The sequence below is a fragment of the Mus caroli genome, unplaced genomic scaffold (assembly GCF_978045245.1).
Source record: "Mus caroli unplaced genomic scaffold, Mus_caroli_1 scaffold_18, whole genome shotgun sequence".
Classification (NCBI taxonomy): domain Eukaryota; kingdom Metazoa; phylum Chordata; class Mammalia; order Rodentia; family Muridae; genus Mus; species Mus caroli.
The window spans coordinates 48,179,342-48,203,130 of NW_028227273.1; the positions used below are offsets into that span (position 1 = coordinate 48,179,342).

General features: G+C 49.5%; 1 protein-coding gene across 1 annotated transcript in view; it reads left to right on the forward strand.

Annotated features, from left to right (window-relative positions):
* The window catches only part of Ptk7 (protein tyrosine kinase 7 (inactive)), a 68,925-nt gene extending 45,504 nt beyond the window's left edge, over window positions 1–23,421 (forward strand). The window contains exons 6-20 of the mRNA XM_021186463.2: window positions 734–882; window positions 1,129–1,395; window positions 7,720–7,853; window positions 7,987–8,122; window positions 8,246–8,365; window positions 10,943–11,092; window positions 11,211–11,361; window positions 11,462–11,589; window positions 12,816–13,019; window positions 13,701–13,856; window positions 14,408–14,640; window positions 15,852–15,932; window positions 19,815–19,966; window positions 21,617–21,795; window positions 22,591–23,421. Coding sequence (XP_021042122.1) covers window positions 734–882; window positions 1,129–1,395; window positions 7,720–7,853; window positions 7,987–8,122; window positions 8,246–8,365; window positions 10,943–11,092; window positions 11,211–11,361; window positions 11,462–11,589; window positions 12,816–13,019; window positions 13,701–13,856; window positions 14,408–14,640; window positions 15,852–15,932; window positions 19,815–19,966; window positions 21,617–21,795; window positions 22,591–22,751 — 2,401 coding nt within the window. The 3' untranslated portion in view covers window positions 22,752–23,421. The remainder of the gene's footprint in view (window positions 1–733; window positions 883–1,128; window positions 1,396–7,719; window positions 7,854–7,986; window positions 8,123–8,245; window positions 8,366–10,942; window positions 11,093–11,210; window positions 11,362–11,461; window positions 11,590–12,815; window positions 13,020–13,700; window positions 13,857–14,407; window positions 14,641–15,851; window positions 15,933–19,814; window positions 19,967–21,616; window positions 21,796–22,590) is intronic.
* Window positions 23,422–23,789: the final 368 nt, after the last annotated feature.

Below are 23,789 nucleotides of genomic sequence, written 5' to 3' on the forward strand. Positions count from 1 at the left end.
CAGGAACCAGGCATGCATGTGGTGCACAGACTTAAATGTCAGCAAAATACTGGTGCACATCAAATTTAAAAACCATGGTGGTACACAGCTTTACTTCCATCACTTGGGAGGCAGAGGCAGGCGGATTTCTGAGTTCGAGGCCAGCCTGGTCTACAGAGTGAGTTCCAGGACAGCCAAGACAGAGAAGCCCTGTCTTGAAAAACTAAAAGAAAAGAAAAGGAAGGAAGGAAGGGGGCTGCCAAATGTGAGAGTGCACACCCTTTATCCCAGAATTCAGGAGGCAGAGACCAGGGGTTTTGTGAGTCCTAGGCCAGCCTGTTTTACATAGAGAGTTCCAGGCCAGCCAGGGACGGGCCTGTTGTTAAGACCACATGCTGGCTCTGGCGGAGCATCTGGACTTGGCGCTAAGCACCGACATGGTAGCCCACACTGTCTGTAATTACAGTTCCAGAGCATCCGACACTCGCTCTGGTCTCTGCTACCCTAAGCATGCATGGGGTGTAACTATAGACATGCATGCAAACACTTCTAAAATAAAAATAAAATTTAAAATGAGAACAACTTAAAAATACACATACCTACACACACACACACACACACACACACACATGGACAGGTGCACATAACACAGACCCTTCTCAGGACACAGACCCTTGCATCATGAAATTCACTACATCCTGTTTCTGAAGGGGGCCTAGGGCCTCTTCCAGACTGGATTCTCTTCCCTCCACAGTCCCCCTCACCTCCGCAGAGCTGTGGTGTTTGCCAACGGCTCTCTGCTGCTGACCCAAGTCCGGCCACGGAATGCAGGAGTCTACCGTTGCATCGGTCAGGGACAGAGGGGCCCACCCATTGTCCTGGAAGCCACTCTCCACCTGGCAGGTGGGTCTCTGGTGCTGAGGTAGGCACCGCATCCAATGTTGGTTGCTCCGGGGGATTTAGGGCTCGTGTTTGAATTAGAAAGCAGCTTAGAGAGCTAAGAGAGGAAGCGGGGAGGCTGCTGGGCTAGAAGAGGAGATGCAGGGAGGAGGAACTGTGGCCGGAGGGAGCCTAGGTTTCTTATGAAATATCACATACCCAGATGCTCAAGGCAGTCAAGCAGTTTCCCTTTGACGCCTGTCTCTGCAGAGATTGAAGACATGCTGCCGTTCGAACCACGGGTGTTCATAGCTGGTAATGAGGAACGAGTCGCCTGCCCAGCCCCCCAGGGCCTGCCTACACCCAGTGTCTGGTGGGAGCATGCTGGAGTCCGTCTTCCTGCCCACGGCAGGGTCCACCAGAAGGGCCTTGAGCTTGTGTTTGTCACCATCTCTGAGAGTGACGCTGGTGTCTACACCTGCCATGCAGCCAACCTGGCTGGTCAGCGGCGACAGGATGTCAATATCACAGTGGCCAGTGAGTACTTTTTCCCTGTAGGGTGAGCCTGGGAGGTTTTGGGACAGGGTGCAATGGATAGAGGCTTCCCCGGTGCCCACCTGTGGCTCTCTCTAGGTTCTGAGGTCTGTAGCCGTGGGAATATTGGTCATGTGATTGTGGGGAGCCAGACATAGAGAGAGGCTTTGTAAAGCTGGTGAGATGGCTTAGTGGGTAAGAGCGCCCGACTGCTCTTCCAAAGGTCCAGGGTTCAAATCCCAGCAACCACATGGTGGCTCACAGCCATCTGCAACGAGATCTGGCGCCCTCTTCTGGAATGTCTGAAGACAGCTACAGTGTACTTACATATAATAAATAAATAAATCTTTAAAAAAAAAAATTAAAAAAAAAAAAAAAGAATAACTTGCTTCATATGTTCCCAGGAGAAAAAGGGGGACAATACCAACATGCTCAGCAGTAAGTGGTTCTTTCCTTACTTGTTAATACAGAATGCAAGCAAAGGGCACACATACTTAAAACACAGTTCAGGAGCAGACAGCAGTCCTGGAAATCCTTCAGTCAGAGCAAGGCAGGAGTTTGTTGTTGCTGTTGTTTATGCAAATTCGTGCAGACCCAAACCACTCATATATATGCAAAATAAAAATACATCTTAAAACTTTTAAAAGGTGACATTTTGATGGCATCCTTCCCATAAGGATAATGAGATTGGGCCAGGGATGTAGCTCACAGCTTGTAGACTGAGTACTTGTCTGCCACGCCCAAAGCACTCGTGTGCTGCCCAGTGCCGTGGATGCTGAGAATAACGTCCTAAGACCCGAGTACTCAGATGGAGGAGTCGGGAGGATCAGGTGTTCAAGGACAGCCTCAGCTATGGGAAAGCCTGTTTCAGGATGAAGAATGCATACATCAGAAGACATACTGCTTTGCACTGGGGCGCCTGGTTCAGGTGAAAAGCCTCAGCTCACAGTTAAGGTGCAGAGCATGCTCACACAGCAACTTATAAAGAGATGAGAGCTGTAGGGCGAGCCCTGATCGGGATCTGGAGGTCATCTGCTTTGTTTGGTACTAGTGACCAGCTTTGGCATCCAAGGGGTGGGTAAACTGAGACAGACAGCCGTTGGGAGTCAGTGCTCAGAGCCACCAATGGGGATGGCCAGTGGCAGCCAGAGATTAGAGAAGCCACTCAGCAGACTTTCCTCTGGGGGACAAAGCTTAACTTACTGGGGCTGGCGCTCCCTGTGGCCAGTAGAAAGAACCCTTCACTCTGTGGGGCAGATGAGAAAGGAAAGGGAAGAAAGAAAATTCACACACACACACAAACACACACAGAGACAGAGTGGATAAAGCAAAAGGCAGAGTCCAATAACTTTATACACATAAATACATACATGCATGCATGCATACATACATACATACATACCTAATACAGAAGTACACACATATACACATTCACACATAGAATGGTTAGAGCAAAGCTCCAGCAAGTAGGCTCCAAGCATTTCACACACACACACACACACACACACACACACACACACACGATGGATGGAGCAAGCTCCAAACATGCCTAGACAAGCTTTACACACATACATACATACACATAGTCATGGTTGATGGGGAGAAGAAACAACATGCCAACCCCATTCACACAAACCTTACACATATGCATACATGCACACAGTTGATGGCTGGAAGGAGCCATGGCCCAGCCCTCCACACTATATTCTTTCTGCCATAGCTTCTCTGTCCCAGCAAAATCTCTCAAGCAGCATAAAATTAGAGTGTGTTATGTTTTGTTTTTTTACTAGTAAATGATTATAAAATATAATTTGTTATCCAATATCTCTATAAGACATAACATTACCATAGTAAAGGCAAAGCAAACAGATTAGTCCCCAAAATCCACGTACATTCGTAACTAAGCAACTTGTTATAGATTAACATAGTGTAAGCAAGCAAGGGAGTCTTCTCAGCCAGTTTCTCTCACTAGCAGTAGACAATTTGCAGTTACAAAGAAAGGTGTAATTATTTTATTATTAATCTTTAAAAGTAATTTTGTGAGCCAGGCAGTGGTGGCGCATGCCTTCAATCCCAACACTTGGGAGGTAGAGGCAGGCGAATTTCTGAGTTCGAGGCCAGCCTGATCTACAGAGTGAGATCCAGGACAGCCAGGGCTACACAGAGAAACCCTGTCTTGAAAAACCTAAAAAAAATTAAAAAAAAAAAAAGTAATGTTGTAAGAATCTTAAAAGAGTCACAAATCTAAACTTCTATATAAAAATCAGCCTTTTCTACCTTAAATGCCCAGAATACATATCTACTCATCAGTAATTCTTTAAGAAATCATATCAGAAGGCTGAGGACAAAAATGAGTCTAAGAAATCATTCAGTCCCGCCTCAGTGAGACATGCCAGCCAGGGCTGCCATTGTTCATGTTCCCTGACCATAAACAGTCCCTAGCTTAACTAATAAGAGTGTGCCTTTCTCAATGTCAGATTGTTCCCTAAGATTTACTACATCAGAGCCAGTAGTAAAAACATCTCAGCCTAGCTTCACTAACAATTTTATTTTTCCAAATGTTTTCTAAGGGTGCTAGTTATAGCTGACCATCTGCGTCTCTAAGTTCTTCTCTATGGAGATGGTTGAATGATTAATCTGCCCCAGCAGCAGGGCGTGAAAGAGCTCAGCATTGTTACTGTGAGGGCCAGAGATGCTGTCCAGTGAGGGACTGGAAGCTCCTTAGAGTTTTCATACAATTCTTAGATTAAGAGGGATGCGAGGGCAGCAAGCAGAGCAGAACTCTGTAACAGTGGGAAGTCCTCAAGACCCGTGGTCCTCGGGGCCACACCGAGGCTCACCCACGTGGCTGTGGTCACCCATGGGCCGCATTGCAGTCTGTGAGTTCTAAAGCCATTTGTCGCTCCTCCTGCGTGGGCCTCGGCAGTTGGGGATGCTTGGGACACTCAGAACACCCAACCTCAGGCTTTGCATGTTTATGTTTGTGAACTGCTGGCCTCGGTCGGTCACTTGACAGAGTGACAGAGCCGTGATGGGTGCTCTTAGGAGATTCGGGAGTAGCGCATGAGGCAAGGCTGGATCAAGCATGGAGCTGTGCAGTGTAAGTCCAAGGAAGCTGGGTTCTGAGACCTTGCTCAGCCACTTGTTGAGTGACCCCTTTACGCTAGGGCACAGTCCTCAGTACCAGGAATGTGGCCACCAGGAAAACACACACACACAGACACACACACACACACACACACCTCTGCATACCCCTGTAACTTATATTCTGACAGGGGAGAGCCAACGAGTGTGAAAAACAGCTTACTGGGCAATCACAGAACTTCAGTAACTTTGTTCTGTGTGGATGAGTGTTGTGTCTGTCCGTAAGTCTTTGCACCACACGCATGCCTGGTGTCCATAGAGGCCAGAAGAGAGCATTGGAGCTCCTCTCTTGGAGTAACTGCTGGTTGAGTTGCCATGTAGGTGCTGGGAACTGAACCTAGATCCCCTGCAAGAGCAGCCAGGGCTCTTATTCACTGAGCCATCCTCCCCAGCCCCACTAAATCCATCATTTTACGTTGCAGTTCAACTACACAGAAAAATAACAGAAGAAAAAGTGTTGAGATGGGAAGGGGTGGAGGGAGGTTAGGGAAGACTCTAGAAGGTGGCACTGGGCTAGTACTTCAACTAAGGGTGAATCCTGGCTGGAAGTTAAGTGTGTGAATTGAGAAACAACAGGAGGCAGCCCGGCTTCAGTAGACTGCGTGCTGGTGAGCGGGGGTAAGGTTGTCTCCCAGGTGGAGTCCTGTAAGAATCTGTGAGGACTTCAGCTCTCACAGAAGTGTATCACTTACCCGGCACCTCATATCAAGTGGTTCTTGGCCCCGGTGGCTTGGAACGACCTTGGGTGTACTTTGGTTTGCTGGGGTGGGATTCACCTTCGAGGGCTCAGACACTCCACAGTGCTGCTGGAGGGGGCCAGTCAGTTGGCTCACATCTAGTGGCCGGCTGCTCTCTGATAGTCTTCACGTGCCTGACTAGGCCAGGTTTGCTCACAGTAGGAACTGGATTCCAAGAAAGCCAAAGTGGACTGTATAAGGCAAAGCCAGGCTCAGGCCGCCCAGCATCCAGGAAATAGAGATAGACTGCCTCTTGATGGAGAATGTGTGGCTGTCACATTCAAAGGAGATGAAAAGGCCCGGGTAGCTGCCTATGGCTGTAAAAACACTCTGTCTCACTTGTAAGTGGAAGACTGGCTTTTCAGATCATTCCAGCTGTGCTGAGAAGACCAAGTCTGACAGCCTGAGTTCAATCCCTGAGACCCACCGTGAGAGGAGAGAGTGGCCCTGCAAGTTGTGTTGGATTGGCACACATGCATTGTGTGACCCTGGCCAGCTCAGAACTCACTATGGAAGTCAGCCTGGCCTTAAACTCAGACATCCAACTGCTTCTCCTTTCCAAGTGCTGGGAAGCCCCCCTCTCCTTTAATTTTTTTTTTTTATATAGGAGTATAATTAGGAGCGGGCATAGTGGTGCGCGCCTTTAATTCTGGCAGTCAGAGGCAGAAGCAGCAGGTGGAACTCTGTGAGTTCAAAGCCAGCTTAGTCTACACAAAGAGTTCCAGGACAGCCAGGGATGCATAGTAAGACCCTGGCTCGGAACAAGGAAAAGTCTAAGTAGGGAGAGCAATTAGTAGATGCCCAGGGAATATTGAATGAACCTGAGCAGAGGTGAAGCAATAGACATGAGAGTTGGCTAAAGCACGGTCCACTTTCAGAGCTTAAATAAGTAGGATTGGTGTAGAATAAAAGTGATGGCCTTTAATGTATGGGCTTTTCTATGCTTACCCTTGCTCTGACATAATCACACGGAGACCTGATGCATTTATTTAAAAGCTTCTTGCAGTATTATGGCTTGGCAGGCTCTCATCTATTCTGACGCGATCATGCCGCCTACTACCCAGTCATGTGCCTGTTACCTGCCGGCCTTAGCCTTGCCCTGCTTGCTCTTGCTCTGTCTGTCTCTGCATGGTAATTCTCTTCTGGCGACCCTCCTTCCCTCTTTCCACCTGGGACCTACTCACTGAGCTCAGAAGTCCCGCGCCCTCCTCTCCTGCCCAGCTATTGGCTGATCAGCTTCTTATTAACCAGTCAGAGGTGATGGGAAGCAATTTGTACACAGCATTGAGACAGAAGATGCTTGGCAGTGCCAGGTCCGACTGCAGCCAGAGCTCTGGGGACAGTAATGATCAGCATCTGGGTACACAGTGCACAGAACTGTCCCCTCGCCTGGCCTCGGGGACATGTAAGTCAAGACTGGACCTGTGGCTTCCGCAGTTGCCTGGGAAACAGTGGTTCCTCCCGAGATAGAGAACACAGAATAGGATAGGACGGAGCTAGGCAGCTAGCACAGCATGAGATAGGAGAAGCAGGTTTTTGGAGGGAATGAGTTTTCTATGTACGTGAAGCCTGGATGCCTCTGCCTATCCATTTGGAAATTCCAGGAGACAGACAGTTCCTGCTGTGGGGAGGTGCCATGAGTCAGGAGGTGTATGGTTGGGGTTGCCTGGTCATAAGACGGAGGAGCTTATGTAGGGAGCTAACGCAGCTCTAACGGAACAGCTCTGAGGACCGAGTGCATCGGTCTCGCTGTGACAGATGTCGGAGTGATGTACAAATGGAAGGGTTTGTGTTTGGCTCACTGTTTCAAAGGTTTCACTCCATGGTCTGTTGCATCCATTGTTTTGGGTCTAAGGGGAGGCAGAACATTTGGTTGGCAGGAAGCACGGTGGAGTGGGAGGGTACAAAGAGAGGAAGGGTTGGGGAACAAGTCATGTTCTTCAAAGACATGTGTGACTTTGAAGACCCTTAGTGACCACCCTCCAGCTAGGCCCCAGCTGCTGCTGCTGCTTCCTTCTCTTCCTCCTCCTCCTCCTTCTTTCTTTTTTCCTTTGGTTTTTTTGAGACAGGGTTTCTCTGTGTAGCCCTGGCTGTCCTGGAACTCACTCTGTAGACCAGGCTGGCCTCAAACTCAGAGATCTGCCTGCCTCTGCCTCCCAAGTCACAAAGCAAAAGTGTGGATCCTCTTCCTCTTGTGGTAGCAGTGGCCATTACTTCTTTGAATTTTGGTTTTCCTAGCCGGACCATGGGTAGAGGAATGCACCTTGGGTGTTTATTATGGATGGAATAAAGGGATCAGAAAGGGCTGGCCCCAGGCCTGGGCGTGTCACCTGAGCAGCCTGGGAACTCTGAATTCAGGAGTCCCAGTGACTTAGAACTCTGTGATTGAGATGTCTGTTTTGGAAGCCTGTTGCTTAGCTTTACCTGTGTCTCGTTGTCCCTCTAGCTGTACCCACGTGGCTTAGGAAGCCCCAAGACAGCCAGCTGGAAGAGGGCAAGCCTGGCTACTTGCACTGTCTGACACAGGCCACACCGAAGCCCACTGTGATCTGGTACAGGAACCAGATGCTGATCTCAGAGGTGAGAAAGAATGGCTCCTTGGTGGATGGTCTCCCACAGCCTTTATCAGTGCTTAGCCCCAGACCTCTCTCAGCCCTGAGGCTGCCCTCAGGGAGATAGAACTAGCCCTCGGCTACTCAAGTCTGCCCCGCAGGACTCGAGGTTCGAAGTTTCGAAGAATGGTACCTTGCGCATCAATAGTGTGGAGGTGTATGATGGGACATTGTACCGTTGCGTGAGCAGTACCCCAGCCGGCAGCATTGAGGCCCAGGCCCGAGTCCAGGTGCTGGGTGAGTTGGCAAATGTGTTATGTTGGAGAATACTTAACTTGTGTAGGCAAGGGGGTGACAGGGATGGCCCTGCCTCTTTCTTCTTGTTTCAATGATTCCTCCTCTCTTTCCCAACTAACCCAGAAAAACTCAAGTTCACGCCACCACCGCAGCCACAGCAGTGCATGGAGTTTGATAAGGAGGCTACGGTGCCCTGCTCAGCCACTGGCCGGGAGAAGCCCACGGTTAAGTGGGTACGGGCAGGTGAGTACCATGTGACACAGGTTCTAGAGCGAGCAAAGAGGAACAGGGGAGTGTCCAGCCTGCACCTGGAATTGTTGGGAGAAACCAGAAATGACTGATTAATGTAGTCCAGTAGAGAAGGGAAAGCTATAACCCCAGAGGGGTCAAGAGGACAGTGCTGGCAGCACAGACAGCGACTGGCAGGTGGGTGAGTTGTCAAGGCAGGGGTGTCGAGACCCCTTATGGCCAGCATTAAAGTAGCATGGAGTCTGATAAGCATTGTGCGGGGGTGTACAAATCACTGCACCATCTGCCATCTTTATGTCTGTCTCCTGTGACTCTCTTACTCTTGCATAGTAATTTTATTATATATACAACTTTTACGTATTAACTCTTCCTGAGCAAAGATGTACTTGTTTTGTTTATTTGAGTTAGTAGAGTCGTCGGGGTTGAACCTGTGACCTTCAGTCTGCCAGGCAAGCTGCTTATACAGAGCCATTTTTTTTTAAGATTTATTTATTTATTATATGTAAGTACACTGTAGCTGTCTTCAGACACTCCAGAAGAGGGCGCCAGATCTCGTTACGGATGGTTGTGAGCCACCATGTGGTTGCTGGGATTTGAACTCTGGACCTTCGGAAGAGCAGTCCGGTGCTCTTACCCACTGAGCCATCTCACCAGCCCCCAGAGCCATTTTTAAAACACTATTTTTTTTTTAAGTTTTTAATTATTTAATTAATTAGTTCAGTTTGTTAATTGTCATAGATAAGGTTTTACTATATAGTTTTAGCAGTCCTGGAACTCACTGTCCAGCCCGGTCTAACCTTGAACGCTCATTCTGCCTCGGCTTTCCAAGTACTGTGATTATAGGTGTGCACCCGCACCCATGCACCTGACCTTTTTGGCTTTTCGTCTTCGGAGACGGTCTCATTATGTAGAGCAGACTGCCCCTCCAACTCCCAGGGACCCACCTGCCTCTGCTTCCCCAGGTGCTGGGATTTAAGACACGGACCACCAAGCTCAGAGTATATGTGGGTTTTTATTGGTTCTTTTTGTTTTTTTTTCCCTTTATGTGTCCGGGTGTTTTGCCCGAAGGTGTGTCTGGGCGTGGTGGGAGTGTAGTGCCTGCAGAGGCCAGTGAAGGCATCAGATCCAGGAGACTAGGGATACAGAAGCTAGAGAAGGTTGTGAGACGCCATGCCGTGCTGTGGATGCTAAGGGTCCAACCTGAGACCTGGAAGGACAGCCTTTGCCCGTAACTGCTCTGCTGTTTCTCCAGCTCCCCTCCCCCACCCTTTGTCTTTTTGAAGCAAGATTTCACTGTTTAGCCCTGGCTGAGAGGTGGAGCGAGCGAGCTGTTCTTGTAGACCAGGCTGTTCTCAAACATAGAGCTGGCTGCCTCTGTCTCCTGAGTTCTAGGATTGAAGTGTGCTACCATACCCAGTGCTTAACATGATTTTTAATTTAACATTATTAAGCATTTCTCCTTTTGTCTTTTTTTTTTAAAGATTTATTTATTTATTATATGTAAGTACACTGTAGCTGTCTTCAGACGCAACAGAAGAGGGCATCAGTTCTCATTATGGGTGGTTGTGAGCCACCATGTGGTTGCTGGGATTTGAACTTCGGACCTTTGGAAGAGCAGTCGGGTGCTCTTACCCACTGAGCCATCTCACCAGCCCTCTCCTTTGTCTTTGTTGTACATAGTATCAGTCTCAACTATAGTAGTAACAATCTCATAATTGGATCCATTCTCATTTACTTGAGTATTCTCTAAGTGTTAGAGACTTGGATTGTTGCCCCTCCTTATTGCTCTATGGATTCCAATCCCAGAGGTAGTGGGCTTTATTTTTCTGGATTGATTTCCTTTGGCAAAGAATCCCAGAAGTGGATGTGTGTGTGTGTGTGTGTGTGTGTGTGTGTGTAATATTTTATGTTATACATATAATATTCACATACAATATATAACATTAATACATACTATATAATTACAAGTATATAATATAATAAATCATAATATATTGTTTATATATTTAAATAACTACATAATATATAAGTAATATAAAATAAATATATAAACAATATAAAGTAAATGTATAATATATCTATAAAATGGCATGAACATTTTTATAACCACGTATATGAGCCGCCAAATTGTTCTTAAAAAGGCTGGACCGGTTTCACATTTGCACCAGCCGCGGAGTGAGAGGGGGGTTGTAGCATTGACAGAGGGCTCCCTCGATCAGATCTCGAATCTTTCTGGTAGAAGTGGGGTCCTGGTGGATCTAGGCTCAGGAGGGAGGAGTAAGGAGCTGTGAGGTGAGGATGAGGCCGGCAGCGGCCTGGTCAGATGTCTCATTTAGCACAAGTGAAATGTTCTGGAGCTGTAAAAGAGGGAAGCCTGAAAAAGTGGAGAAGAAGAAGTAAATAACAGGCGGTTTTGGACGGTGCCTGTGAGTAACAGGGGGCTTTGGACCGCGCCTGTGAGTAGGAGGGTCCAGGGCTTGTTTGGAGTAGAGACGAGTAACCCGAGGGCCTTCTCAGCCATTCCCGTCATTCTAGCCTGTGACATGATTGTGATTTCTCCTATCTCTGCAGATGGAAGTAGCCTCCCTGAATGGGTGACAGACAATGCTGGAACCCTACACTTTGCCCGAGTGACCCGAGATGACGCTGGCAACTACACTTGCATTGCATCCAACGAGCCACAGGGCCAGATCCGCGCTCATGTCCAGCTGACGGTGGCAGGTGCGACTGCGGCAGTTCCCCGGGAGCTGGCGTTGACAGGGCCTGTGGGTAACAACCTACCGTCCGACAGCTCCATCGCTCACTACTTCCCAATCCTCCCTGGTCTCTTCCTGTGCAGTTTTCATCACCTTCAAGGTGGAACCTGAGCGTACAACTGTGTACCAGGGCCACACAGCACTGCTGCGGTGTGAGGCTCAGGGCGACCCCAAGCCTCTCATTCAGTGGAAAGGCAAAGACCGGATCCTGGACCCTACCAAGCTGGGACCCAGGTAGGGCTGCCTCCCTTCCACACCGACTTCACCTTTCCTGGGATGCTAGCTCCTTGGGGGCTGGCCAGGTGACCATCGCTGTGGCTTCTCTTCACGACAGGATGCACATCTTCCAGAACGGTTCCCTGGTGATCCATGACGTGGCCCCTGAGGACTCAGGCTCCTACACCTGCATCGCTGGCAACAGCTGTAACATCAGGCACACAGAGGCCCCGCTCTTAGTCGTGGGTATGGGCCTGGGAAGGGCGCCCTCTAGGGGAGAGGGTAGAATCCTTTCTCATCTCACAGGTACTGACATCCTGAACAGAGAAGACATTTCAATAGGACTGCTTGCTGGATTGTCATTCACCTAGCATTCCACAGCCGAGTTGTGTGTATTTGGGCCGCTTAAGGACATTCAGCTCTCTCTAATGCCTCGCTCTCTTGTTTACTTATACAGAGACCGGGTTTTAGGCTCACAGTCTCAGAGCCTTCAGCCTTGCTGCTTAGGCCTCGTTGCTCTGGGTCTGTGGCAGCATAGTACATGGTGGCAGAGAGCATGTGTCAGAAGACATCTTGTTTCTCATGTGTTGAGTGGGGTGCAAAAAGAGAGGAATGAGCTATGCCTCAGTTTCCCCTTGAAGGGCACCTCCCCATGCCCTAGCTCTCTTCCACTCAGTCCCATCTTCTGAAGGTCTCACTGCTTCCCAGCAGCAGCATAGGCTGGGGACTAAGCCTTCAACACGTGGACCTTTGGGAGTTCATTCTTGTAATGCTGGATCTTGGATTCTGAGACAGGAGGATTATCATGAGTTCAAGCCCTGAGACCGAGATAGGATTGTCATGACTTCAAGGCTAGTCAGGGTTAGATAGTGAATTCCAAGATAACCTGGGCTATGGAGTGAGACATTGTCTCAAACAAAAGAAAAGAATCAAAAACTTGGAACTTTTGCAAGTGGAGAGGAGACCGGGGCAGAATGCAGGAGGCCCAGAGATGACGACAGGTTAACAGCCATAGGCCACACCTGCCCTAGTGATCTCTGTCCCTTGGAGAAGTTGTCACTGTGGCTACAGAAGAGAGAGGTTAAAGGGGAAGAAAGTTCACAAACTTTCCCACAAACATCTCCATTCTGCGGAATTGGTTTCCTAGTAACATATCTCATAGAAAATGTTGTGTGGGACCTCTTGCTTGAAGCTGTTGACGCTCACCCAAGTGACTCATGGGACCTCTGTCTTCTGAGTCATTGAAAGCCAGTAGACTAGCAATGCAGGAACTCAATCTGAGCTGAGTCTTAACTGGGATGTTAAGCCAGAAGCTTCCCCGTGTCCTCTCCAGGGTTAGCTCACAGGACTGAGTCAGCCAGAGAAGGAAAGGATATGCCCTGGGTCTAGAGGTTGTCATATATCTGGGCTGGAGATTTGAGGGCTAGTTTGCTTAAGTCGCCCCTGTCCTGACGTCTCCATGTGTCTCTTAGACAAGCCAGTGATGGAAGACTCAGAGGGCCCAGGTAGCCCTCCCCCATACAAGATGATCCAGACCATCGGGCTGTCGGTGGGCGCAGCTGTAGCCTACATCATCGCGGTCCTGGGCCTCATGTTCTACTGCAAGAAACGGTGTAAAGCCAAGCGGCTGCAGAAACAGCCTGAGGGGGAGGAGCCAGAGATGGAGTGCCTCAATGGTGGGTCCCCCTGTAGCGGAAGGTGGACCGGTCTGGGTACAGAGCACCCTCCCATGCCAGCTGTGGATTTGAGGTCTGGAGCTGAGGCTGCCTCTCCTCTGGCTGCAAACCTAGAGTTGGTCCATTCTCAGGGCCTTGGCTTCTCAACGGCTTGGGACTCCCTCATCAGTCAAGCCTCTTGGGTCAGCCTTCCCTCCCACCAGGAAAGCACAGATAAATTTGGCATGCGTCTACATGTGTCGATTACACGTCTTTTCAGTTGTCAGCCTCCAGGGACAATCTGTCCATCTTTTCCCTCTCATCACTAGGTGTTCTCTGAGGGCATTGCTGGGTCTCCACTCAGTTTAGGCGGTCAGGAACAGTGTGTGGTGATTTACCCTTTGCGTGCAAGGGGTCCAGCGATTGAGATTAGAGTCCCACACCAAGCTCATTTCATGCCTCCTAATCGTCTGCACCGATAAATGGTCACACTCAGGGTCTGCAGCCAGCCCCTAAGCCCCATCAGGTTATCTGTGGAGATAGCTATTTTATGTGTGATTGGACTCAAGCTGGCAGGAAGCAAGGTGATAGTGGTGGTGTGAGGGACAGACAAGAGGGGACCCAATATAACACACCACAGGACGTGGGGACTGAGCTCTTTACAGTATGCAGGGAATTTATCCCCTGACCCCGTGTTCCCAGGTGGGCCTTTGCAGAATGGCCAGCCATCAGCAGAGATCCAGGAAGAAGTGGCATTGACCAGCTTGGGCTCTGGCCCTCCAGCCACCAACAAGCGCCACAGCACCGGTGATAAGATGCATTTCCCGAGGGCCAGCCTGCAGCCCATCACCACTCTAGGTATGCCGCCTTGCCTACTGCTGCCCCAACTTTGCTGCAGGACACTGGTTTTGAGTCTGGGTAATGGGCTGAGGTGGTTCCAATTTAGTAAATACTAAATTTACTTATTTACGTCTATGAATGAGTACTCTGTCTGCATGCTTGTCTGTACACCAGAAGAGGGCATCAGATTCCATTATAGATGGCTATGAGCCACCAAGTGGTGGCTGGGAATTGAACTCAGAACGTCTGGAAGAGCGGCCAATGCTCTTAACCTCTGAACCAGCGTTCTAGCCCCCAAGTATTGTTTACTTGGTACTCCTGAAAATGATTCTTTTTTTTTTTTAAGCTAAATTTGCTTTTTTTTCCTAGGGAAAAAATATTTGAGAAATTATAGATTTGTTCTGAGGGTGTTTTTGTTTTTAAGTATAGCAAAACTTTTGGGGTGGAGCAATGAGTCACCTGCCTAATGGCTTAGAGCACAGCGAGGGCTTGTGCTCTAAGAAAGGCCACGGCGGCTGCGTCTCTCTCACTCAGTGGCTTCTTTCGCCAACTCGGCTCTATACCCACAGGGAAAAGCGAGTTCGGGGAGGTGTTCCTGGCAAAGGCGCAGGGCATAGAGGAAGGCGCAACGGAGACCCTGGTCCTCGTGAAGAGCCTGCAGAGCAAGGATGAGCAACAACAGCTGGACTTCCGGAGGGAGGTGGAGATGTTCGGGAAGCTGAACCATGCCAACGTGGTGCGGCTTCTGGGGCTGTGCCGGGAGGCTGAGCCCCACTACATGGTGCTGGAGTATGTGGACCTGGTATGTCTTGGGGTGCCGGCCCATGGGAGGGGGGCCAGGACTGGGGCACCACAGGGGTCTTGGCTTCTGCTGGTTGCAGACAGAGCTTGCCTCCTCCTACTTGCATAACCTGCCTCCCAGCCCTCCCTAACCGCCCTGCCTTTACCTGTATTCCGCTCCTCCCGTCTTTCTGGAGGTCAATCTTAAATTCTGGGGCTTCTTTGTACCCTGCCTGGATGCCCTTCGGGTCCTGCCAACTGGATTTCTTTGCTTTGTTCTTTCTGCCTCAAGACTTGCCACCACTTGAGAACATGCTTGTCTGAACCTGGCTGGCCTTCTCTCTTCCCTTCCAGTCTCCTCTCCCTTCCTTTTTCTTTCCTTCCTACCTCCTCCCCTCCTCTCAACCCTCTCTCCCTCCCTCTCTTCTTTTATCTCCTTTCACTTCCCCTCTCCTCTCCTTACCCGGTTTCTCTCCTGGCTCAGGTGTCAGCCTGATCACCAGCCTATCCACCAAGTCTCATCCTGTGGTCAGCCGTGTTTCTGCCTTCCCCATCTTTGCTAGATTTTGGTCTTCTTGGTCTTTTTTTTTTTTTAATTTATTTTTTTATTAGGTATTTTCCTCGCTTACATTTTCAATGCTATCCCAAAAGTCCCCCATACCCACCCCCCCAATCCCCTACCCACCCACTCCCCCTTTTTGGCCCTGGGGTTCCCCTGTACTGGGGCATATAAAGTTTGCAAGTCCAATGGGCCTCTCTTTGCAGTGATGGCCGACTAGGCCATCTTTTGATACATATGCAGCTAGAGACGAGCTCCGGGGTACTGGTTAGTTCATATTGTTGTTCCACCTATAGGGTTGCAGTTCCCTTTAGCTCCTTGGGTAATTTCTCTAGCTCCTCCATTGGGGGCCGTGTGATCCATCCAATAGCTGACTGTGATCATCCACTTCTGTGTTTGCTAGGCCCCGACTTCTTGGTCTTTACACAGCTGCTGTGTGTGGAGCATCAGGGAAGGGATGTTCTCAGCCTTCTTGTGAGCATTGTGTGTTTTTCTGCTAGTATGGTGTGTGTGTGTGTGTGTGTGTGTGTGTGTGTGTGTGTGTGTGTGTCTGGGTCCACATTCAGGTCAGGGCTTGTCAGTGTCTCCCAGCAGGGACTCTGCAAGCTCGGGCAGATGCTTCAGAACCCATAGCTGGGCTATTCACTAACAGAGGTGTTTGGTCCTTCCCTCAGGGAGATCTCAAACAGTTCCTGAGGATTTCCAAGAACAAGGATGAAAAGTTGAAGTCACAGCCCCTCAGCACTAAACAGAAGGTAAGATCAAGGTTGGGGGAGGGATCCCCCAGAGTAGGCCGCAAGCAAGGACACACACTCGAGAGCCAGGCCTTATGTAAGTAAGTCACCTGGGGTTGCTGGCACAGCAGTCCCCTGAAGTGAGTTCCTGTCCCTGTTTCATACACCAAGAAACTGAGGCTTTGGGAGATTAAGTGGCTTGTTCCAGCTCTGTAGCTTGACATCATCACGCTGGCGTCGCAGCTGCTCCAGCCTTGTCGTTACTGTTGAAGCTTCAGTGAGAGCAAGCACTGGAGGGCTGCTGGGTTGGGCATGGCCTTGGGCAGGTTGCTCTAACTTGTGTGTGGAGACTCTGATCTTACAGACTGAAGGGCTCTAAGCATGACACACACACGGGAAGCGAGTGGGAGGCCTTGATGCGAGATGTGGAAGACATCCCGGTCCTTAGGTAGCCAGACAGCTGTGGTTAACAAAGGTTTCCTGACAGAGAAAGCCTTTTGAGTTCAGTTCTCAAGGACAGGAAGTAGTTGAATGGCAGGAAGGGGATGGCTTCGGGAGAGAGGCTCAAGGTAACGGGCTGGTACAGGAACAGAAGCAGGCCGACAGACAACTGAGCATGGCGTTTCTAGTGTTCATGGTGAGTCTGCAACCTAGTACTGGGGAAGATGAGGCAAAGGACGGCCTTGACACACATTCCATCTGGGTGCAGAGTGAGTTTGAGGCCAGCCTGTGCTGTATAGTGAGACTCTGACTCCAAAGCACAAGTGAGAAGACAAGACAGGAAGGGAGCCGGTTACCTCTGGCATGTCCCCAGGTGCTTGATAGCCATCAGCACGTCCCTACACACTGTCCTGCATGGCTTTGCATGCAGTCTTCAGTTTGATGAGGAAATTTTCAGAGATTGGGTTTCATACCCTCCTAGGATGGCACTCAGGTCAGACAGAACTGCTTTAGAGACCCAGTCGGAGGGCTCAGAGACATGACTCAAAGGTTAAGAGAGCTTCCTGCTCTTCCTGAAGATCCAGGCTCAGTTCCCAGGACCCCAGTCAGGTGACTCCCAACCCCTGCCCCCCAACCTCCTGTAACTCCAACTCCAGGGGAATCTGAGGCCTTGGGCCTCCATAGGCTCCTGCATGCAAATGCCCAAACCCAGGTACAGACAGACACACAGACACACCAAGAGACCCATGCACCGACATACAAAAACACACAGACCTGTGCACAGACAGACACATGCAGAGACAGACACAAAGACAAAGAGACCCATACACAGAGAGATACACACAGACACACCAAGAGATCCATGCACAGGCAGACACAGAGAGACCCACACACAAACACAGAGAGCATAGACAGACCCATACCAGACAGACACACACACATACATACATAGACACATAAAGAGAGGCACGCGGGGGCTGGAGAGGTGGCTCAGCGGATAAGAGCACTGACTGCTCTTCCCCGTTGAGTTCAAATCCCAGCAACCATCTGTAATAAGATCTGACGCCCTTTTCTGGTGTGTCTGAAGACAGCTACAGTGTACTTAGATATAATAATAAATAAATCTAAAAAAAAAAAAAGAGATGCACGCACAGACAGACACACAGAGACCCACATACAGATACACACTCAGAGACCCTCTCATAGACAGACCCACACATAGACAAACACATAGACAGATACGCATACCATTAAAAATAAATCTTAAAAATTAAAAAACAACAACAACAACAAAAAAAAAAACCAACCCACAGATTTAGCCAGGTGTGGTGGCTCACACCTGTGGTCTTAACTCTCTGGACACAATGGCACAAACACTTCCAGACTTTGAAGATAAAGTAGACTATATCGTGATGCTCACATCAGTCTGAGGGAAAAGGCAGATTAACTATTATCATTTGTATGTGTGTATAGGTCTGAAGACAGCTTTCTGGAATGGGTTCTCTCCTTCCACCTTTGTGTGGGCTGCCAGTCCTCAGGCTTGCCTTTACCCAGCAGCCACCTCGCCAGCCGCCATCTTATTTCCGTTCCTCCCTGACTGTATTCTGTGGTTGATAAGCTCTCCCTTAGGGGTCCTAAGTGAATCTAGCACTCAGTGAGCCAGTTACTGGTCCAGAGGTTGAAGGGTCCTCTTCATTTTTCTGTTCCATGTATTTAGTTATAATTTTGTACAGTTTGTTGTCATATTCAGTTTGTATGTGTTTGTGACTGTGGCTCCCACACGCCATTCTCTCCTACACCGTAGGCTTTGGGGACCTTGTTCAGGTCTCAGGCCCCTGTGGCCATGTTTCTGCGTTCTCACATGTCTTGATGGCTCCTTAGTTCTTGAGATTGAACCGGGTAGGCAGTAGGCAGACATTCTCCTGCTGTCTTGTTTTTTGAGAAGGATGCTGCCGGCTCCCGCTGTCTTTTAGCATTTACTTGTGCCGATGAGAGGAGGGGGTAGAGGTCATAGGAGCAAGCTTTGCTTTTTCTTTTAAACTTTATCTTTATTTTATGTGTGTGGGTGTTTTCGTCTGTGTGCATTTGTATAAGCCACATTCATGCCTGGTACCCCTGGGAGGTCAGAAGAGGTGTCTGGTCCTCTGGAACTGGAGTTATAAAGTTGTGAGCCACCACACGGGTGCTGGGAACCAAACCCAGGCTCTCTGCAAGAGCAGATACTGTTCTTTTTTTTTTTTTTTTTTTTTTTTTTGGTTTTTCGAGACAGGGTTTCTCTTTATAGCTCTGGCTGTCCTGGAGCTCACTTTGTAGACCAGGCTGGCCTCGAACTCAGAAATCCGCCTGCCTCTGCCTCCCGAGTGCTGGGATTAAAGGCGTGCGCCACCACGCCCGGCCAGATACTGTTCTTAATCACTGAGCCATTTCTCTAGCCACCGCGGCCTCCCCTCCCCATGTCTTCTTTTAAAAAACATACATTTTTCTTAAAGATTTATTTATTATAAGCATACAAGAAATCTGTGGCCTTTTTTTTTTCTAGCATGGAGCAGCAGTGTCGTGGTGACCCACTTCTTCAAGAGCAGTTTTACCAGGTTTTTGCTCTCTTGGGTTCTGTGCTTTGTTTTGGATTTCGGGGTTTTTTTTGTTTTTTTGTTTTTTCCCCAAGACAGGGTTTTGGCTGGTCTGGAACTTGTTCTGTAGGACCAGGCTGATCTCAAACTCTCCAGGCAGGCCTAGAGCTCCTCCGGCCCCTTCCTCCCAAGTATGTATGCCACCACCACCACCCAGCTTGGAATCTGCCTTCTTGCCAGGAATGCTGTCTTGGCCGGCCTTGGTCTATTCTACCAGGAGCTTGATCTGCGTACCGTTTAGTGCATGCCAGCTGTTTGTCCAGTTCATTGGCCGTGTGCTCTGAAAGAGTGGACCCAGGGCTGGAGTGATGGCTCAGCAGCATCTGCTGCTCCAGGAGACTTGAGTTTGGCTCTCCACACTCAGGACAGTGAGGGGTTCACATCCAAACTGACTGGGAGCCCAGTTCCAGGGGATTTGGTGCGTGTTCTGCGTCTGCGTCCTGAGGATTGGGGTGAGAGGCCTGATCTATCGACCCATAGTTTTTGTGATTCAGAACCTCTCACTGACACCACTGATTGGCTGGCCCCGCTGACCAATGAGCTCTTTACCTGGGCTCTGAGATCCAAACTTGGGTGCTCCTGTTTGCCCAACAGACACTTCGCCCACTGAGCCGTCTCCACAACCCATTAATCTCGAGTAATTAAACCTTCCAACAGCCTAGGGAAGCAGCTACTCTATTCCTTTTTTTTTTTTTTTTTTTTTTTTCTGGAGAAGGGTTTCCTGAGCAGCACTGCAGGGGTGCCTGGAGTCATGGAGACAAGGGTTGTGTTACGGGTGGTCCCCTTGATCCCGAGTCCTGGGTTGTTCTCACACGCTGTTCTCTCTCACCAGGTGGCCCTGTGTTCCCAGGTGGCCCTGGGCATGGAGCACGTGTCCAACAACCGCTTTGTGCACAAGGACTTAGCGGCTCGAAACTGCCTGATCAGTGCCCAGAGGCAGGTGAAGGTGTCCGCGCTGGGACTCAGCAAGGATGTATACAACAGGTAGGAGGGCTCAGGGAGAGTGTGGGCTTCTGTTCCTTCCCAAGGGTGTCTGGGGGGAGGCAGAGGGCAGATGCAGTTTGTGAAAGAGATGGCAAAGGGCTTCATGGCTGCTGAGCAGAAGGTGGGGTGGGGTGGGAGGGTTGGCTAGAGCCTAACCATTCCCTTTCTAAAGGCACAGCAGGTTCCCAGAGGAGGCCCCGAGCTGCTGCTGGCTATGGATTCCTTTAGTGATTAAAAAAAAAAAAACAATTATTATAAGCCAAGTGGTGTCGCACGCCTTTAATCCCAGAACTTGGAAGGCAGAGGCAGGTGGATCTCTGAGCTTAAGGCCAGCCTAGTCTACAGAGTGAGTTCTAGGACAGCCGGGGCTACACAGAGAAATCCTGCCTTGTAAAACTGAAAAATCAAAAAACCAAACCAAACCCCAAAACAGAAGACAACCCAATAGACAAACCACTAGGCTGGTTTGGGTTTATAGGTCAGAGAAAAAGAGAATATTATAGCTAGTGTATATGTCATTAACTGTGCGGTATGCTACTCCCTCTGTTCTGAAGCTTTTGCCTTAAAGCTAATTCCTTGTGGTCAGAGAATGTACTAGATGGCCTATATATATGCCACCTTGGGGGAGTTCCCAGTCACCCCAGTTTCAGCTTACCCTAATTTGCCCAACTATTGCTCCTGTCATACTTTTACTATTAATAAATACAGCCTTTTCTACTTCTTAATTTCTATTCCTATTTATTATTATTATTATTTATTTATTTTTGCAGTGTTGGGATCAAACCCCAAGGTCTCACACATAGCCCTATCAATTTTTTTTTTTTAAATTTGAAGCAAGATCTTGCTAAGTTTCTCTGGCTGGCATTGAACTAAGTGAAGTAAGCCTTTAAACTCGTCATCCCCCTGCCTCAGCCTTCCAAGCAGCTGGGAGTATAGGCTTGTCTCACCAGGCCTGGTGGTGGTGGTGGTTGTTATAGTCACTTGTTTTTATTTTCTGAAGTGTTTGCCAGCAGGTGTCTATGTGCATCAGGTGCGTGCCTAGTGCCTCAGGAGGGTTAGAAGAGGGCATCAGATCCCCTGGAACTCGACTTAGAGGTGGTTGTGGGTTGCTGTTTGGGTGGCTGGGATTTGAACTCAGGACCTCTGGAAAAGCAGCCAGTGCTCTTAACCTCTGAGCCATCTCTCCAACCCCTCTAAATGGAATGTTTGTTTGTTTGTTTGTTTGTTTATTTAATGTGAATGGGTATTTTGTCTGCATGTGTGTCTGTGTGCCGGTCTGACACCTAGTGTCCACAGAGGCCAGAGAGAGATTCAGACACCTTGGAAATAGAGTTATAAAGGTTGTAAACTGCCATATGGTTGCTGGAAATAGAGCCTGAGACCTCTGGAAGAGCAGCCAGTGCTCTTAACCCAAGAGCCTTGGCTCTAGCCACCTCTTACTGGAATTTTTAAACCATCAACCCTCACTCAAGTGGATCCACACCCAGCGTTAATCCAGCATACCCCTGCGCTCAGCTTGTGCATCCCCGAGTCCTTTGAGGTCTTCTTTGAAAAAGGCTGGCCCAGCCAGGGGGAGTCCTGTTTGAGATGAGGCTGGGCTCCTAGGCCTTGACCCTCCCGGACCTAGCCTGTGTTGCTTCTCTGTTGCAGTGAGTACTACCACTTCCGCCAGGCCTGGGTACCTCTGCGTTGGATGTCCCCAGAGGCTGTCCTGGAGGGTGACTTCTCCACTAAGTCTGATGTCTGGGCCTTTGGTGTGCTCATGTGGGAAGTGTTCACTCATGGAGAGATGCCCCATGGTGGACAAGCAGATGATGAGGTGCTGGCAGGTCAGTCGCTGCGTTCCTGACACAACCCTCACCTGTCCCCCTCCCACCTCTGCTTTCTTAGATGTTAGGGCTGTCGAACCTACAGGTCAGTAAGGTGGCTCAGCAGGTTGATGCGTTTGCCATCAAGCCTGATGACCTGAGTTCAATTCCCAGGAACCCCATAGTGGAAGGAGAGAACCAGCTCTCCCAGATTGTAGTTTAAACACACACACACACACACCCCAATAAATAAGTCATTTTTCTAAAATATCAGAAGCAGGCTCAGGTTGTGTAGGAAATGATAGAGTCTTTGGCAGCCATATGAGATCTTTTTTTTTTTTTAAGATTTATTTATTATTATATGTAAATACACCGTAGCTGTCTTCAGACACTCCAGAAAAGGGCATCAGATCTTGTTAGGGATGGTTGTGAGCCACCATATGGTTGCTGGGATTTGAACTCAGGACCTTTGGAAGAGCAGTCGGTGCTCTTACCCGCTGAGCCATCTCTCCAGCCCATATGAGAACTTTCATACTGGATAATATCGCTTATGCCCAGGGTCTCTTTGAGCTGTCAGTTGCTTGAGCTCCCGCAGGGACCCTGTCTACCAGGCAGCGAGAACTGAGGGTCAGTTATCTCTTCGTCTCCTAAAATCCTTGTCACACTCTTAAAATGTGGCGGTGCCCACCCATCACTCACCAGTACTCCCCAGAGCAGACCAGTCCCTGAGAGAATGCCATGGAAACCTCATGCCCCAGCAGGTATTGACAAGCCATTAAACATTCGGGCTAATGCTACCCGCTGTGTATTCCACAGACTTGCAGGCCGGCAAGGCTCGACTCCCGCAGCCCGAAGGCTGCCCATCTAAGCTCTACCGGCTGATGCAGCGCTGCTGGGCCCCAAACCCCAAGGACCGGCCCTCCTTCAGTGAGATCGCCAGCACCCTGGGAGACAGCCCTGCAGACAGCAAGCAGTGAGGGAGCCTTGCAGGCTGTCCTCAGGATGGCGTGGGCAGGGGAGAACCCCTCTTGAGGGGAGCCTGCAGCATGATGGGCAGGATAACCCTGTCCTTGGCCCTGGGGTCCCTGCCCAAGCACAGCAGGCATTGCTGAAGACTGGCAGTGCCTAGGCGTTTCTCTTCGCCACAACCACTGGGGAGGCTGATTCGAACCCAGGCTGGGTGACTAAGACCTTGGACCAGGCATCTTTCTTCGCCACCCCTTCCCTTATCAGGGACAGTATGGGTACCTCAGGTAACCCCAATTTCTGGCCTGAGACTTCTTTTGGCCAAGTTCAGCTCTTCCACTAATCTGCCAATGTTGCCTGGGGAGGGCTGGACTGGGGCTGAGCTAGGTTTGGGGGACTTCTTTAATACACAGATATACTCAAAGTTCCAAGATAACTCTGGGCACACAGGACCAACGGGCCTCTTGGCCCACAGGTCCCACCTAGGAGGGGTCTAGGAGGTCACAGCAGTGGAGTCCTCCCCACCGTGAGCTTGTGCACACTAAGCCAGACCCCTGGCCTCAGTCTCCTCTCCTCACCCTAAGTGCCTGGCAGATGAAGAAGCGTTTGGGAGCTTTTGACACTTATATGACCCGCCCCTTTTGTACGCACCATGGGCGGCCTTTGTATGTAATTGCAGCGTGGGGTGGGTGGGCTTGGGGAGGTCTGGGTGGACCCTGGAGGAAGTAGGGCGGGAGGGCCACCCCGGCCTCATACTTTATTGTTGTTGTTATTGTTTGTTTGTTTTATGGTTTTGTTTTTGTTTTCTTTGTTGTTGTTTTTTTTTTTTTTTTTTACACTCGCTGCTCTCAATAAAGAAGCCTTTTTTTACAGCCTGTTTGTTAGACCCTTCACCGCCTTTGTTCATGAATTGTGTTCTTTGTTTCCTTCTCTTTGCTGATTAGAAGGGACAATGAGGGACAATGAGACGTCTTGGCATCTAGAAGGGCTGGGATGGGACGGTCCCATCGATGCTCTACGGCTCCCAGGTGTCTCCTAATCCGCTCCTA